The sequence below is a fragment of the Sarcophilus harrisii genome, chromosome 4 (assembly GCF_902635505.1).
Source record: "Sarcophilus harrisii chromosome 4, mSarHar1.11, whole genome shotgun sequence".
Taxonomy (NCBI): domain Eukaryota; kingdom Metazoa; phylum Chordata; class Mammalia; order Dasyuromorphia; family Dasyuridae; genus Sarcophilus; species Sarcophilus harrisii.
Genome location: NC_045429.1, coordinates 440,994,835 through 441,011,646, shown reverse-complemented (window position 1 = coordinate 441,011,646; position 16,812 = coordinate 440,994,835). Strand labels below are relative to the sequence as shown.

The window sequence follows — 16,812 nt, the reverse complement described above, 5'->3', positions numbered from 1 at the left end:
AGCAAGTGTTTTCTTACAATTATCTATAAACATCCATTTACCATAGAAGGCCAGAGAGAAGACAGTAAAATGGGAATTAGGATCCCTCTCTCCATAATCTTAATTCAGTTCTGATCATTTTCCTGGAATGTAAAGTTGAGAATCTTGATGTATAAGTAGCTCCAGTAAAGCTCCTGTATAGACTTGTACTTTTTGGTTTGGTGAGAAGAATTTCACTTGGCTGTGTTTTTTTTTTTGTTTGTTTGTTTGTTTGTTTATATTTGGAGAAAAGTTAGGGACAATTCAGAGCAGGAATGTTTTGTGACCGCCCGTGTTCTTTTTATTCAGGATGTTCTGCAAGTGTGGGCTGTTGTGTGCCATTGACAGTGGGGTTTGGAGACTCTTGTGTTCTGACTGCACCTTTGTCTCATGGCCTAATTTGTTTTTGCACCTTTCAGATATTAAGAATGCCCGGGAAGGAACCAGGAGTCCAAGGACTGCTCATGAAATCAGCTTAAAGAGAAGCTATGATTCCATGGAAGGAACCATCAAACAAGGGATGTCGCTGAGAGAGTCTCCTGTGTCAGCCCCACTGGAGGGTAAGGTACCTTTCACTACTGATAGTGTCTGTGCCAGGCAACAATAGAGCACAAGGGAAAAGGTTGAAAGGAAATCTTGGTCGAGAATGCTAGGGGAAAGTCACTATTCAAAACTAGTTTATGAGACTTTGCTATTAAGTCCATTTGAGGTGCTGCTTTCTATAGAATTTCAGTTTCAGAAAGCTTACAGAACTGATGAGGTGGATGAGGCTCTATGCAAAGTGCCAACAGAAGAACCAAGTTGAAGAGAAGGCCTGGGCCGGGAGAGTCAGCATGGCAGAGAAATGAGTGCAAGCATCGCCCCACGAGAGCAGCCCATGGGGAGTCCTGATAGAGGGAAGCTCCTGGATTCCCCTTGCAAGGCGAGCAGGGCAGGAGAGGGCCCAGGAGCCTGCAGGGAGACAGTGAAGACTTGAGCAGGGTTGTCCGCCTCAGCCAGGAGGAAGCCTCCAGAGAGGGTCCTTCCAGGGGGTGTGCTCAGGCCTCATCAGTCTGGGCCCGGGGCAGCTAGTGTGGGAGAGTCACATAGAGAAAACCCCCCACGGAGAAGTATGAAAGGCAAGGCGAGAAGGCTTCTCTCTGAAAGAAGTGTCAGAGATAGGAGGGAGCTGGGAGAAGATTGCCTCCAGGGCTCATAATGTGCCATTTGGGAAACTGAGATCTCAGGAAGCAAAGCAGTTTTCTACCAAAAATGGTGGAGCCGGGAGTTGAACCCTGCCCCACTGACTCCATCTTTTCTTTGCACACAGTGAGCCTGATTTCCTCCTAATACTCTTAAGAATTATTTTGTTGGGCAGCTAGTGGATGTTGGTGCAGTGGGTAGAGCACCAGCCCTGAAGTCAGGAGGACCTGAGTTCAAATGTGGCCTCAGACACTTAACATGTCCTGGCTGTGTGACCCTGGGAAAGTCACTTAACCCAAATTGCCTCAGCGGGGGGAAAAAAAGAATTATTTTGTGGTTGAGAGTTTCCTCAAGATTGTAATGAGGCAACAAGCATTTATTAAGTGCTCACAATGTGTGACATGTGCTAGAAACAAGAAACTTCTGTTCCAGTGGGAAAGACAGCAAATACTCAAAGAATTAATGTGGAGTGACAGATACAAAGTAGCCAAGCACTCAGAGCAGTTTGGAAGGGAAAGTGGGAAGCTTGAAGGTGGAAGGAGGGAAGCATCATGTTCTTGATGCAGGGAATATCCTTGATTACCAGTCACTTATTTATTATTGCCCATCCTTGGTAATCCTTTTCAGTGTCTTTTTCTACTTGTTTTTTCCTCCACTTTCATTAAATTTGGTAGATCTATTGTTGTACCCTCATTCTCTTATTTATCTTTCCCTAGGGACATTGGGATTATGTCTTGTCTTTGTATGTAGCTTTATTTTTTGCTGTGGGTCTAATATAGTTTTTAGCCTCAGCCATTTTATACTTACGAGTGTTTTTAAAATTGACCTATAATGTTTCTGTGTTACAGTTCTTTATTAAGTGTTCATGGTACGTTATTTTCAAAAAAGCAACATTCTTCCATGGAAGCCACATTTAAGAATGGTCGTTGTGACAGATATACTGAATGTTTGTGAGATCTCAGAATTGTGCATTGTGTCTGATCATTGGTCTGTGCTTTTTGCTTTTTTTTTTTTAAGGGTTGATATGCCGTGCACTGCCTCGGGGGAGCCCTCATTCTGATCTTAAAGAGAGAGCAGCGCTGTCTGGCTCCATAATGCAGGGTAAATCAGACATTTTCTTGATGATAGACTCATTTTCCTTTTGCTGGTAAAACTGGTTTAGGTTATATGTGGTACCTGATGCCGGTCCTCTGAGGCTAGTTGCTAGTTTGCTGTTTATATCTGATTTTTTTGGGGGGGAGGGAGGGACATAGGTGCCCATTCTTTTCCATATATGAACATTTTATTTTAATTAACCACATTTTGGTAATCATTATACATTTAAAATGTTGATTGCAAAAACTTTTGATCTGGAAAAGTGCCTCAGCTACAAGCCAATCCATCTTTTCTCATTTTACAAGTGAGAAAAGGGAGACTTGGAGAGTTTGTGACTTTCTTCTGCCAAGCTAGCTCATTAATGAAGGAGCTGGGACTGGAACTCAGATCTCTTGACTACCAGTCAAAATACTGTTTTCAGTCTTATTTTTTTCTTTCTCATTCGTAATTTTAAGGAATTGAGTGCCCAATAGGGGCAGGAACATTAATTTTTTTAGGTATTGTTCAAATGGCATGGAGTAAATAGTCATTTGCTTTTTTCTTTGGAAGGGACACCAAGAGCCACAACAGAAAGCTTTGAAGAAGGCCTTAAATATCCCAAACAGATTAAAAGAGAGAGTCCTCCCATCCGAGCATTTGAAGGAGCCATTACAAAAGGAAAACCATATGATGGAGTCACCACTATCAAGGAAATGGGACGCTCAATTCATGAAATTCCAAGGCAAGATCTTTTAAGTCAGGAAAGCCGAAAAACTCCAGAAGTAATCCAGAGTACAAGACCCATAATTGAAGGTTCCATTTCTCAGGTAATCTTTTTTTTTTTTTTTTTAAGAGGATGGGCTTGATCTTTCTGTTTCACTGTCTCACTTGAAGTTGGAAAAGAAATTTTGGAATCATCTAGTTCAGCTCCCACATTTTAAATGAACCAAAGCCCACAGGGGTTGAGTGACTTGCCAACAGTTGCTCAGAGTCTAAATCTGAACCCAGATGTTTTGATCTTCAATCTAGCATTCTTTCTATTACCCAGTGCATCTTTGTTCTATATTTTTCTAAAAGCTCAGAAAATAAGACCCATTGCTCATAATAGGACTTCATGATAATGAGGGGAGGAGAGGTGGGGAAGAAGAGATCAGAAATATAAATGTAGAAGCTGCCTTATCGTTTAAAAAAAAAAAATTGTTCATAGCATGTAATAGTTTTTGATTCAGAACAAGAAAATTTAGTTAGATGGTTCAAGTCAAATGCTTAAAATGGGGAGTAAAAGCAATTTAATTTTTTTTTTAATTGTCTTTTTCATATCCTCAGAAAAAAGTGTTATTTTTCTCTTTTTAGGGCACACCCATAAAGTATGAAAGCAGCTCTAGTCAATCTGCCATTAAGCATAATGTCAAGTCCCTCATCACGGGTCCTAGTAAGCTCCCTCGTGGATTGTCTCAATTGGAAATGGTCCCAGAGAACATCAAGGTGGTTGAACGAGGAAAATATGAAGATGTCAAGGCAGGAGAACCAATCCGTTCCCGTCATACATCAGTTGTTAGCTCTGGTCCCTCTGTTTTAAGGTCAACCCTTCACGAACCTCCCAAAGCACAACTGAGTCCTGGGATTTATGATGACACCAGTGCAAGAAGAACGCCTGTGAATTATCAGAACATGTCTAGAGGGTCTCCCATGATGAACAGAACTTCTGACGGTATGGTCTTTTTGCAGTCTTGTCTTACCCTCCTCATTGAACTTTGCCAGTCAAAAGCAGAAGTTTTGAGGATGGAATTTTTAAATTAAAATAAGTCCAAAATGAAATGCAATTTTGATGGATTCTACATTTCTCTTTTAATCATCAGACCATAGCTGAATGTTTATTAGGGTCCAGGCAGAGGCAAAAATGGAGCTCCTTTCAAGAAGCCTAAATTCTATTGGGGAAACAGCTTGTTTTAGATTCCAGTTATACCTTTGGGTAGTTATCCCAGTTTGACGTAACTCGAATGCTTAACTTAATGAGGCAAAACATCCTTTCTTTAGTTCATGTTAAAATGATGTGATGTAGACTCTATTTGCTTTAGGCTGCCTTATTAGTACCTTTATTAATATTTTACAAGAAGAAATGTGTGTTAGTCAAGATCATGCTCCCAATGAGCTTACATGGACCAGGTGAATCCTCTCTGATTTCTAATGAACGAAAAAGCAGAAGAAAAGTGAATGGATCCCCATTGCTTGGAGCATCCTATGTTGATGAACTGTAAAATTACTCAGAAGTAAAATTTATACTTCGTTCTGCTTCTGTTCCATTAAAAATACAATAACAAGCTTTCCAGTCCAGCCTCAGCTACAGAGGGTGCAGTGTGGAAGGCCGACCTTGAGGCTCAAGCAGCCATACGGTCTGCTGGATCACACTGGGAAGAGAGCCTGGCTCTAAACTTCCTCGGGGGAGTCTGTTCTATTAGCTAGCTCCTGCCTGAAACCAAAAGGCCTTGGTCTTGAACTTGGTGATGATTCAGTCATCAGGAGTTCCTGAGTCCTTAGTAAAGTTGGAGGCTTCTGTGAGAGCATGCTCATATTTAAACAGAATAGAGAGACCCAAGTGAATGCTTGATAGTAACCACAGGGGTGGGGGGACCACTTTGGGAGGAAAGCCGTGGGCCCTTAGATGGGCCTTGGAGCTGTGTCCCTGGTCTTCTGGGAGTGGGAGCACCCATTCTGACCCTTAGCCACTTAGCAGCTCTAGCTTAGGTAGGGCTTGTTTTCTGCCCCCAGAGGGTCCCAAATTCCTTAACACAGAAACCTCCTAGCAAAGTGTGGGTGGGGGCCCTTCCTGGTGAGGCTGGCAGCACACTTTCACTGCTGCCTCCATCATCCACATCAGTATGGTCTGTATAAATAGGGAGAGCCTTGCCCTGTGCACTGGGTTCCCTGAGAGTGGCAAAGCCCCACCTTTCAGCATGGCTTTAAAGACAGTGAGACTCAGCTCAGCATTTAAGAGCCTACTATGTGCCAGCCACGGGGTTGTGCCCAGTAATACCTCCTTGGGGGGTTCCCAGTCACTGCTGGGAGAAGGGCCAGTGTCGAAGGTCATATTATTAGTGATGGGAAAATTAGATGATTAGTGGGATAAGTGGGAAGAGGTCAACATAGTGCTCACCGTTTCATTTCAAAATAAGCCAGCCAATAAGCATTTATTAAAGGCCTGATGTGGAGTAGGCACTGTTCTAAGTGCTGGGGGGTTGGGGAAGGGAAGGAGAGTGTTAGTCTTCTCAGAATCCCTTGTGTCAGCTCATTTGAGTTGAAGTTCAAATATTGAGCATCTCCAGTGGACAAGATCTTGTATTCATGTCCCACAGAGGATTTAAAGATGCCTGCCATATTCGTAGCCTTTGGTAAGCTTACACAACAAAAGTAGATAGATATATTTTCTCTACTTCTGCACAGAATGAGCAGACAATGATTCTTATAGATGGAATTTGTTTTTTAAATGATAGAATATATGTGTTCCCATGAATCCTTGATAATTGGGCCCATTCTGTAAATGCAAGTTATGTCATCTGTCTTAATGGATGGTGCTACTTTTTCAGCTGCCGTTTCTTCTGGGAAGTCCTCAAATCATGAAAGGAAATCCACACTTACTCCTACCCAAAGAGAAAGTGTCCCTTTACCCTCTAAGTCTCCGGTCCCAGGTGTAGACCCTGTCGTCACCCACAGTCCCTTTGAGCCCCACCACAGAGGCAGTACACCAGGAGAAGTCTATCGAAGCCATCTTCCTGCACACCTGGATCCCGCGATGCCATTTCACAGGGCACTGGACCCTGGTGAGTGTTGTTTTAGGCACTTGTGGCTTGCAATTTAATTCTTTAAAAAAGAAGAGAATATACATTTATTAGGTGGGAGGTCCTTTTGCCTCTCTTCCTCCCCTCCATCCATTCCTTAAGAATACAGAGGCTGCGGTAGTCCTGTACTATATGAGGAACCTATTAATATCATCTGTTCATAGAGACAATTTCCATGGCAACTGACATTTATAGCATGCATTAACAGAGACCTTTCCAAGGATAATTATTCTCTGAGAAGTTTTAGTGAAGCACAAATTATATTAAATACCAAAGCCCCCCTAGTTCTTTAATTTTGTCTCTTGGTATTATGCAGCCTCTAGTGAACTACTTCTGTGTTTGTGGCTTAGATTTACATTCCCTCCACTGGCTCATAGCATCTTAAAATAACACATTTTCCAGGAGAATCAGCTGAGGGCCAAAGACCTTCTCGGCTACATATGCATATTGACTTTGGCTCATGTTGCTATCTTGTCTGGAATATCTTCCCCTTTTTCTCAATTCAAACATGTGCATCTGTTCTCCCTTTCAATTCGGCAACCATTGGCTGAGAGGCCATTATATACACAGACACCATACTAGATTCCTGGGGTCTGAAAGATGGAAACAAAATAGTTCCTCTCCTTGAAGAGATTACATTCTATTGAAGGGAAATAACTTGCAAAGAGAAAAAAAAATGCAAAATAAGGGCAGACTAAAAAGAAATTTGGAAGGAGCTCACTGACAACTCTCAAAAGAAAATATTGGAACAGAGGGTTGATTAAGTCGATCTGTTGTCATTGTTTTCTTTAATTTGGTTTTGCATTCTTGCTATTGTTTAGTGGTGATAGAACTGAGCAGACTAAAATAAAACTAACCACAGAGAGCAGTCACTGACATTTTGAAAAAGTCTTCAAGTGCTTATAAAAAGCACTTATAAAAAAAAGTAGATTATAAAAATCATTGGAAAGATATTTGGTTTCTCAGGCTTTAGGAAACCATATTTTCAGTCATCCAGTTTCCTAGAGTTCTGCAATACTCAAAGGGCAGCACACATCAACTGTTCACCAGAGGCAAGTTGTAGCCACATTGGCCTTTGGAGTGAAAAAGTGTTTTAGAGAAATGGTAGTATTTATTTTCTCCCCCCAAAACAAAACCTGACTATCTTTGGTCTGTGTTAGCTTGATATTTTTATACAATATTAGGTCAGAAGTTAGATCTTCAGCAAAAACAGGTTAGTCTTCACTATTTTATCTTGAATGTTATGATATATACATATGTATGTATGTGCCTTTTTTCTGAAGTTGGTCCATTTCTTTTTGTCTGATTGTTGATCAACACAAATCAGATCCATTTCTCCCTTCCACCTAGCAGTCACTACATCTGGATACTCTGTATCTGTGTGATTCATGATTAAATGCTCATTATTCAGCTAGCTTTTTTTTTGCCCCAAGAATAATAAAGATGACTATTCATGGTATATTTGTGCAGAGGAAAAAATACAAATTCCATTCTGATTCAATGTTCTCATAAATCTGATGGGACAGAATTAAACCTTTGCTAAAGAAAAGTGTTGGTGTAGGTGGTTCTTGGGGAGAACATTATAATTACACTATTTAGAAGTAGAAATGAAAACTCCTGGAGAACTCTCTTAGATATTGTTAGAAGTATTGGAAAAATGAATAATTTTAGCTTTTCCCTACTCTTTCTTCTTGTGTAGAGTAGGGATACCTAAGTGATTGCTGGTTAGTGATGCTACATGGATGAAGTGGGGTGGGAAGAGGGAGGGGCAATTGTTCTTGCTCTTCACAGTGTTTTTGGACTTGTCATGGATGTTTGGCTGCTTCCTCCAGAGACTTAACTTCCTGTCTGCCCCTCTCTCTTTCTTTCCAATAGCGGCTGCTGCATACCTGTTCCAGAGACAGCTTTCCCCAACGCCAGGTTACCCAAGTCAGTATCAGCTTTATGCGATGGAAAACACGAGGCAGACGATTCTAAATGATTATATTACCTCACAACAGATGCAAGTTAACTTGCGCCCTGATGTAGCCAGAGGACTCTCCCCCAGAGAGCAACAATTAGGTCTCCCATATCCTGCAACCAGAGGTATGTGTCTGTGATGGCTCGAGCAGAATTGTTCTTATGTGTGTCAGGGTAGACATTGCTATGGTATCCACCTCCCTCATCCCCATCCTGCCCCCATCAGTGAAGCCCATATAGAACTTGGGGCAGGAGAGTCAGTACACAGTAATGAGCTTCCAACAAGGTTCTGAGGCAGCAGGGGTTTTGCCAAGAATACACAGGATTTAAACCCAGATCTGCTGACTCTTAAGTTCTGCACTATCTACTCTACCATACTGCCCTCACCATTTTACCTCCCCCAGGCTTTACTCATGGTAAATAAAGGAGCTCCAGGAGCGTGATTTTTCCAAATTACATGTTAAGGATCTTGGAGCCAACCTTTTCCCAACCTCCTTGTTGGGTTCGTAGAGTTGTAAGTTCCTGATAGGTGACAGGATCTTTAAGAAAGTTCTATTCTATTGGTAAATGAGTTGGAAAATTAATGGGGAAGATGTGCACAATTGGCATTTGTGTGCATTCCCTGGGGCAGTGGAGAGGCAGAGTGGGAAGAGAGCTGGCCTTGATGGCAACAAGTTATTAACTTGAGAAATATAAGAATAGCAGGCCCTCTATGTGGCTGGAGAAAACAAGGACTACAATCCTCATCTTAATTGACAAATCTTTTTGACAGGAATCATCGACTTGACCAATATGCCTCCCACCATCTTGGTGCCTCATCCTGGGGGTACAAGCACTCCTCCAATGGAGAGAATCACTTATATACCAGGTACCCAGCTGACCTTCCCTCCCAGACCTTACAATCCTGCTTCAATGTCTCCAGGTAAGAATCCTTGTTCTGCTTCATTATTAGATACATTAGATTAGAAGCATTACCACTAGGCTTTTCCCCCAGTGTACTCAAGAGCATAAATTTAGAATGAGAAGGGACTGTGACATTTGTTTAATCTACCTCCTCATTGTAGACAGGGGGAGACTGATACCCAGTGGGGTTCAGTGGTGTCCAAGTTCATCCTGGTACAGAGTATCAGAGCTGGGCTCTCTTCCTTCAGAGCTTTCCCTCTTAGCTTCATACCTTTCTGGTTGTTTTCTTTCTAAAAGATGTTCATATCTTTCCATTGACAGTGAGCTTGTGTCTTGGGAAAATATTATTAAATCACTGTATTCATTAATATTTTCATCTGAACCCCTTTAATGATAAAACAGGCATAGATTTCAGGTCTAGAGTATTTTGTAAAAATTGCATGCATTTGAAAGTTTAAATTCTCTTAATGTTCCTCATAGAGATGTGAAAGCCTGTGGATATGTGTGTTTTGTAGGCCACCCTTCACATCTGACTGCATCTGCTGCCGCAAATGTTGAAAGGGAACGTGAACGGGAAAGGGAGAGAGAGAAGGAGCGTGAACGGGAAAGAGAAAGAGAGAGGGAGCGGGAGCGGGAGAGGGAAAGGGAGAGAGAACGGATCGCTGCTGTCTCTTCAGAGTTATACCTTCGTCCAGGTAAGAAATGGAAGGTGTGATACTAATTTCCTTATTGTTCAGTGGAGAGGCATGAATATTTTTATTGCCATTCTAAGAGAAGTTCTCCAAAATCTAACCCCATTTCTAGCACTGGCCACTTGTTTTATGCTATCAGACATATAGAATCTAAAAGGTGTCGGATCTGTAGGATATTAAAGTTGAAAGGAATCTTGGGAATCATTAGTCCACTTCTCATCTCTTAAAGCCCAAGTTCTAAACTTGGAGGTCTTTAGTCTAATAGGTAAATTTCAGGATGTTCACAAATCTGACTGGAAAAAAAATTTACATCTTTATTTTCAGGAGCTTCTAACTGAAATTTATCATTTGTTTTGATTATTTAAAAATCGTATTCAGAGGCTTCACTAAGCCTGCCAAAAGGAACCATGACATCTCAATTGAGATTTTCTGTCATAGAGCAAGAGCTTGAGATGAAGCCCACCTCAGGTCACCACAGGTTTAGTTGAAGAAGCTCGGCTTAAAGCCAGCTCTGTGGCCTCTCTGGTCAGTGCTCTTTCCATTTATACCAGCATATGTAAAACATGATCCCACAAACTAGTAATCTGAAGGAAATTCTCATAAGAAAATGTCAGTGCTGAAGCTATATTTTCCTTTTTAAAATATTAAAATGGGATTATGAATTTTTTCCAGTAGTTTTTCTCAATGAAAATACTTGTTTTTCCCCTCAGTTTTTCCTCTAGTTCTTATTGGATATTCTGTTTCCCTTCTCTTCCCCCCTCCTTCAACTCATCAGTCCCAGTTTGGATTTCTCCCAGTATATTCCATACCCCAGACTGGTCCGTGCTCAAATTCATTTGTATAGAGCTATTCTCCTGTGATTTGCTTATTGATCAATCCATTTAGCATTGGGATGGAGGGGGTACCCAATCAACTGGTCTTCCAGAAAGTGTGTGAAAGACCTTTTGTTTTTTTGTTTTTTTTTTTCCTCTTGTGCTAGGAAAGAAAAACCACTCTTAATGTTTTCATTCTAGTTATAGTTTTATAGAATCATCCATTAATGATATATATTGAATGTAACTAAATGAATGAATGAATGATTGGATTGTGGTTTGTGGTTCCAGAACTGGAATTGGGAAAAGAGGTAGCAGGATAGTTGAGCTGGCGAGGGAAGAGATGCCTGGAAAGTAGAGAGGGGAATTAGCTGAAGCTTTCCTGAAAGTGTTTTGGAGAGGCAATTAGGATTCAGGATCTTGAACCCAGGGTTGTCAGGTAGTGGGTTAGGTAGAAAAGTGATTGATTGCTTGTTGTTTCTCTGTACTTAAGACTGTTTGAATATTTCCAGTAATCAGAACTTGAGGTTTTCTCATTAAAAAAAAGAGGGAGGGGGGAGGAGAAAGTCCTGGTCTTCCCTTTCTCTCTTACTCTGAATACAGCAGGGGGCTTCAAGGCCCTCCCTAACTCCTCCCTCTGCTTGTTTCTCTCTCCTCCTCTTTCTGAACTCCTGCAGGTTCCGAGCAGTCTGGACGGCCCGGCAGCCATGGCTATGTCCGCTCCCCTTCCCCCTCAGTGAGAACGCCAGAGAATCTTCTGCAGCAAAGATCCACTATTTTTCAGGGACCCAATGGAACCAGCGTCATCACCCCTTTGGATCCCGCTGCCCAGTTGCGCATCATGTAGGTTCCACATACATCTCTTACCAAAGACTGTCATTTCAGCTCCTGCTCAGCTCTTTGAGATGAATTTTAAATGGAATTATGACACAAAAACATGCTTCTGCTTTACACATGTTGACCGTGGTGCAGTGAATCCATGTTCTCATGTGGCTCTCACGGAATAGGCTCGTTGACTCCTCCCTAGTTTAGTTGGGGCCACACTGAGAGTGGACCTGCAGTCACAGCTTCAAGCCCAATTTCTGGTTCTGTCAGCCCCTCGTCATGGTCAGGACTGCCCAGGCTCCTCCCTTTTTAGCTGGCAAAGTGCTAGCGAGACAACCCACATGGCAGTAGGGGGTTGTTGGACCGCTGCATATGTCTGTTGATTTGTTAATGTTTCTTATTTGCAGGCAGATGCCCCCCGGGGGGCCCGCACTAACCCCAGGCTTACCTGCCTCCCGCTACAACACTGCTGCCGATGCCTTGGCTGCTCTGGTGGATGCCGCTGCTTCTGCCCCTCAGATGGAAGTGACCAAAGCAAAGGAGAGTAAGCACGAAGCATCCAGGCTGGAGGAGAACCTGAGAGGCAGGTCATCTGGTGAGCAGCAGCCACAGCCACAGCCGGAGCCAAAGACGGGCCTGGAGGTGGACAAGAGGTCCGTCCAGTGCCCGTATACATCCTCAACTTTCCCAAGTGGCAAACCCCAGGGCCAGACGTCTTCAATTGTTTATTCGGAGGCTGGCAAAGAGAAAGCCCCTCCTCCTAAGTCTCGGTACGAGGAGGAATTAAGGACGCTGGGGAAGACCACAATCACCGCAGCAAACTTCATCGATGTCATCATCACCAGGCAGATTGCCTCGGACAAGGATGCACGGGAACGTGGCTCTCAGAGCTCGGACTCTTCGAGCAGTTGTACGTATTTCAGCCACGATTCTGAAGCCTGAGGTTGGGCCCTGCGTGCTGGCCAGTTAGAGTAGCTCTTACTTTGAGGGCCAGAGGCTTCCTGAGTCCTGGGTTTACTAAGAAGGGCCAGGTGGTGGGAGCAGAGTCCATGAGTCAGCAGTCCAGTGAGGCCCTGGTCAAACCCCAACTAAGGTGGCCCAGGTGAGGACACCAGGACAGTGCCATTTGCTGTAGGGTCCTAGATTCAGGTGCTTTTCTATTGGCCCAATAATAGAGTTGAATTGAAGCACCCACAATCCCAGAACTATTTGTTTGGCTGTACATTACATGTCAACACACACATGCACACATGTACACGTCACCGCACACATGCACACGCCACCACACAGTACACAGAGCATCAGGCCTGGAGTCAGGAGGACTCCTCTCCCTGAGTTCAAGTCTGCTTCAGATACTTCCTAGGTATATGACACTGGACAAGTCACTTTGTTCTCTTTGCCTCGGTTTCCCCATCTGAGCTGAAGAAGGATGAGCAGGATCATTTCCCCTGCCTTTGTTTGGCTGGCATACTTAGGATCCAGGGGATCAGCAAAGTGAGACAAACAGTGAGGGAGGTGTGTCCCATGACAGTAACTGCCCCACTGTGACGTGGCCAAGAGAGCTGCGCAGGAAAGAGTAGGAAATGGGCTGAGAACGTTCAAAGGAAAGTCCTAAAAGCTACATGGTGGCAGGATGAGTACTGCAAGGCAGCAGCATTCTATCCAACACCATATCTCGATACATTAACTAACCTCACGCATTGGAAATTGGACTTTGCCACTTTCCCTCTGATTTACTTTCAGTCAAATTCATCAGATAGAGCTAATGCTGCTCCTAAAAAAATCCCTCAGAGAATATAATGTAATGTCTGCTTCCTTTCCCATATTCAACCTCAGGGAAAGTTGAAAACTAGGAAGCCAGCTGATAATTGCCACTGGGATTGTAGCTCCTTAGGAAGTCAACAACTAAATCCTGAAGGTGGGGGGAGTACATTTGTGGTCATGGCCTCTAGAGGGAATGATTGGGCGCTGGAGACCTTTTATAATTGGGAAAGTTATACTCTGATCCTGGCAGATTCTCCACTGGTTTGCCATCTTGAAGACCATTTTTCCTCCAGGTTTCCCTAACTTTCCATAAATTGCCATGGCTTTACACAGTTATTTAGAATTTGTTTGAAATGACTTTGGTAAGCCCCATTCCAGTTGTCTACAAAAATGCTTCCAGATAGCTCTTCGTGTCTTGTGTCAGGGAGGCAGCGTGGGGAGCTTGAACCTGTCTGCATCAGAATTAGGCAGTCCTCCCTCCAGGCCTATCCCTGTGTTACCAGCTCTAAAAAGTGTTTCACTGAGGCATCTATCCCAGGATAGTTAGTAATCTGTTTAAAGGATTTGAGAAATGGCCCTGGCAGTGGTATCTTCTGTTCCTTGTGATTTGTAACAGTGGCAGAGATTATTGATTGTGGTAAGACAACTTTAAAAAGCAAATTTATTGCTTTATTCTGTTTCATTGTACAGCTTTCTGAATTAAGGGTCACCCGTTGAAATTTGTGATCAGGTTAGAAATATTTTGCTCTGTTAAATTTCTAAGATGATTTGTTTTCAAATAATCTTTATTCCTTTCTTTGAAGTATCATCTCATCGATATGAACCATCTGGAGATGCTATTGAGGTGATAAGCCCTGCCAGCTCACCAGCACCACCCCAAGAAAAACTCCAGACTTACCCACAGGAGGCTTCAAAGGCAAACCCTGCAGAAAGTAAGCCTCTCTGTAGCCCTGGCCCTTTTCGTTTATTGCCTAACATCAAAAAGCCTGAGCATTTGCCTGTTGCAGAAAAAGAGAATTATATATGAAACTACGAATTACTTTTGCTTATAGCTTAGTTTTTTAAAGTTAGATATCTCACACCTTCCAGTTTATTTTGTATGTTGAACAGATGCTAGTATATGCATATGCTCTTTATTTATAACATTAGCTAAAAATGTTAAAATTGGTCTTTGTTTCATATTGTTAACTTTCAGTAAAATCTTATGAAATTTTTAAATATAGTTTTTTAATTTTAGAATGAATCTAGAAACTTAACTCATGCACTATTGAAAATAACTGCTAATTCAAGAAACATTGGTTTCTCATTCTCCTTTGAGAATCATTGACATTTTGGTCCAAGAAGAGACGAGGGCTGGTTGTTAAGATCAGCTCAGTTCACTGCTTGGACCCTGATTCAGATGCATCCTGCTTTTCACTTTGTGTTGTTGTCATTCTGTGGGTGAAGAAATGTTTGGGGCTTTCTTCCTCTTAAAAATGGGTTTAAATGTGTTATGAGCTAAATGTTAAGTTCTTTGAAGAGACACCTTCAACGTTAGCTTAATTTCAGATCGTTGTTAGTCTCAGAAAAAAGTCCTCATTGAAAAACCCCTTGGTGTCCCACATTAGGTGATCCCAATAGACAATATGATGGATCCCTGCCTCGATACCGACCCCAACAAGAATCTCCGTCCCCGCAGCAGCAGCTGCCGCCACCCCCTCCTTCTTCGCAAGCAGAAGGAATGGGACAGGTTCCCCGGACCCATCGCCTCATCACACTTGCCGACCACATCTGTGTAAGCATCTTGCTGGGCTTGGGGGTTTCTGATTTGTTCCTGAGGGGAGGCTCCAGCAAGGAGGCCCAGAGTTTGTGGAGGTCCCTTCTCTCTTTGTGTGCATCCTTCCCACCCCTAGTCCCCTGCGCTTTTTTTCCCCCCTCTCTGAATACCAGATTCTTCTGTTAGAATGCATGGGTGTGTTACAGATGCTTAACCACCTCCTTCTTTCCCCATTAACAGCAAATTATTACACAAGATTTTGCTAGAAACCAAGTTGCCTCGCAGGCTTCCCAGCAGCCTCCTACTTCTACATTCCAGAATTCAGCATCTCCTTTAGTATCTACTCCTGGGAGGGCAAAAACATCGAGCCGTTACAGTCCAGAATCCCAGTCTCAAGCTGTCCTTCATCCACGGCCCAGCTCCAGGGTGTCTCCTGAAAATCTTTCTGATAAATCCAGGGCAAGGTAAAGGATTTGCACAAATTATGTGTTAAACTAACCTCCCCATATTAAAAGTGATTGCTCCTGTCCATCTTTTTCCTTCTCAGCAGGGTCTCCTTGGTACGTTAGTAGTCATACCTAAAGACCACATGTTTGTTTTTATACCTCTCATGTCCGAAAAGGGGCCATGGGGATTATGATTAGTTTAAAGTGTTACCTTTAGGTTATTTTGATCAGGGTGGGGCAGGGAACAGGAGGGCTCTGTTTACAATCCTAGATGGTTCAGATGTCCCCTTTTTGCTTGTCCCCTTTGTTGTGGTTATTTGGACTTTGATTTTTTTTTTTTTTTTATAGTGTATTTCTAAACAGAAAATGATCAAAGAGTGTCTCTGAGTATAGGACAGGGAAGGAAACTAGGTGTCTGATGTAGATACATGTGAAAGCTCACACCTCTCTAAAGGAACCTTTGCTTTGGAGTCCAGTTGAAATGCCACAAAAAGGTTAAATGAGATGAGACATGCTTATTAACAGCAGCAAGCACTTGGACTTCACAGTTAGAGGTTCGGTGTTCTAGAGGAGTTTGACATAAAAGAACTTCTTTCCTTGGTCAACTCTCCCACTACCTGACTCTGAAATACAACTGGTTCTGTATAGGGGCAGGCTAAATGGGAAGCTGCTCACTTGGTGAACTTTCTCATACTTTTTTCCCTTTCAGATAATGTTTAAATCATCATAGTTATATTTACCTTCTTTGAAAGACAGATGAAAACTTTAAATTAGGCTCAGAGGAGGAGTTGTTAATGGATCACAGACCATAGTGATCACTGGGGAAGGTCTTCCAGGTGCTTGTAAAGGGGGCTAAAGAGGAGGGCCTCACAGACAAGAGGGTAGGAGTGTCAGGAAGGGGGCTTTCTCACCATCGTGAGCATTCAGGCCCATTACCAGTGCTCTCAGGTATTAGCTAATTTCCACCAGAGACAGATAAGGCAGAAGATCGTTTTTGGCCCATGATACAGGGGTGGATATCATGCCTTCCTGAGGCAGTAGCAACTGTAGTGATGGCTCAAAACTCTGCTCCACAAAGGCGTGAGACTTTGGACTTTTGCGTTTTTCTAATGATGTGTGTCTTATAATCTCAGGCCTGGAAAATCTCCAGAAAGAAGTCAGGTCTCCTCCGAACCCTACGAGCCAATCTCCCCACCTCAGGTTCCAGTCATCCATGAGAAGCAGGACAACATCCTGCTACTGTCTCAGGGCGCAGTGCCCGCAGAGCAGAGGTGAGCCCAGAGCATGTGCCTTGGAGTCTTTCAGTAGCAATTACAGAAGAAGAAACAGGGTCCAGAAAACTGTAAAATGGGGGAAATCATACTTTCAGTACCTCTCTTACAGGGCTGCTCTGATCATCAGCAAGTCAATGTGTATATGTTGGGCTTTATTAATTACCAAGCCTTCTATTCTTATTTTATGTCTTCTACTGGACTGTAAACTTTGTGAGGGCAAGATCTCTTTCATTCTTGTATCAATTAACATTGAATGAATGAAAGAATTAAT

The 16,812-nt window shown here is 42.8% G+C and overlaps 1 protein-coding gene across 12 annotated transcripts in view; it reads left to right on the top strand.

Moving 5' to 3' along the window:
- Positions 1-16,812, top strand: part of NCOR1 (nuclear receptor corepressor 1) — a 168,726-nt gene that overhangs the window by 135,426 nt on the left and 16,488 nt on the right. For 11 of the 12 annotated variants that reach the window (XM_031967846.1, XM_031967857.1, XM_031967853.1 and 8 more), the window contains 14 exons: positions 438-578; positions 2,218-2,301; positions 2,845-3,101; positions 3,628-3,985; positions 5,859-6,092; positions 7,986-8,195; positions 8,842-8,991; positions 9,488-9,667; positions 11,154-11,319; positions 11,709-12,211; positions 13,869-13,997; positions 14,673-14,839; positions 15,062-15,285; positions 16,401-16,538. In XM_031967846.1, coding sequence (XP_031823706.1) covers positions 438-578; positions 2,218-2,301; positions 2,845-3,101; positions 3,628-3,985; positions 5,859-6,092; positions 7,986-8,195; positions 8,842-8,991; positions 9,488-9,667; positions 11,154-11,319; positions 11,709-12,211; positions 13,869-13,997; positions 14,673-14,839; positions 15,062-15,285; positions 16,401-16,538 — 2,941 coding nt within the window. The remainder of the gene's footprint in view (positions 1-437; positions 579-2,217; positions 2,302-2,844; positions 3,102-3,627; positions 3,986-5,858; positions 6,093-7,985; positions 8,196-8,841; positions 8,992-9,487; positions 9,668-11,153; positions 11,320-11,708; positions 12,212-13,868; positions 13,998-14,672; positions 14,840-15,061; positions 15,286-16,400; positions 16,539-16,812) is intronic. The other variant, XM_031967854.1, reaches the window with a different exon arrangement.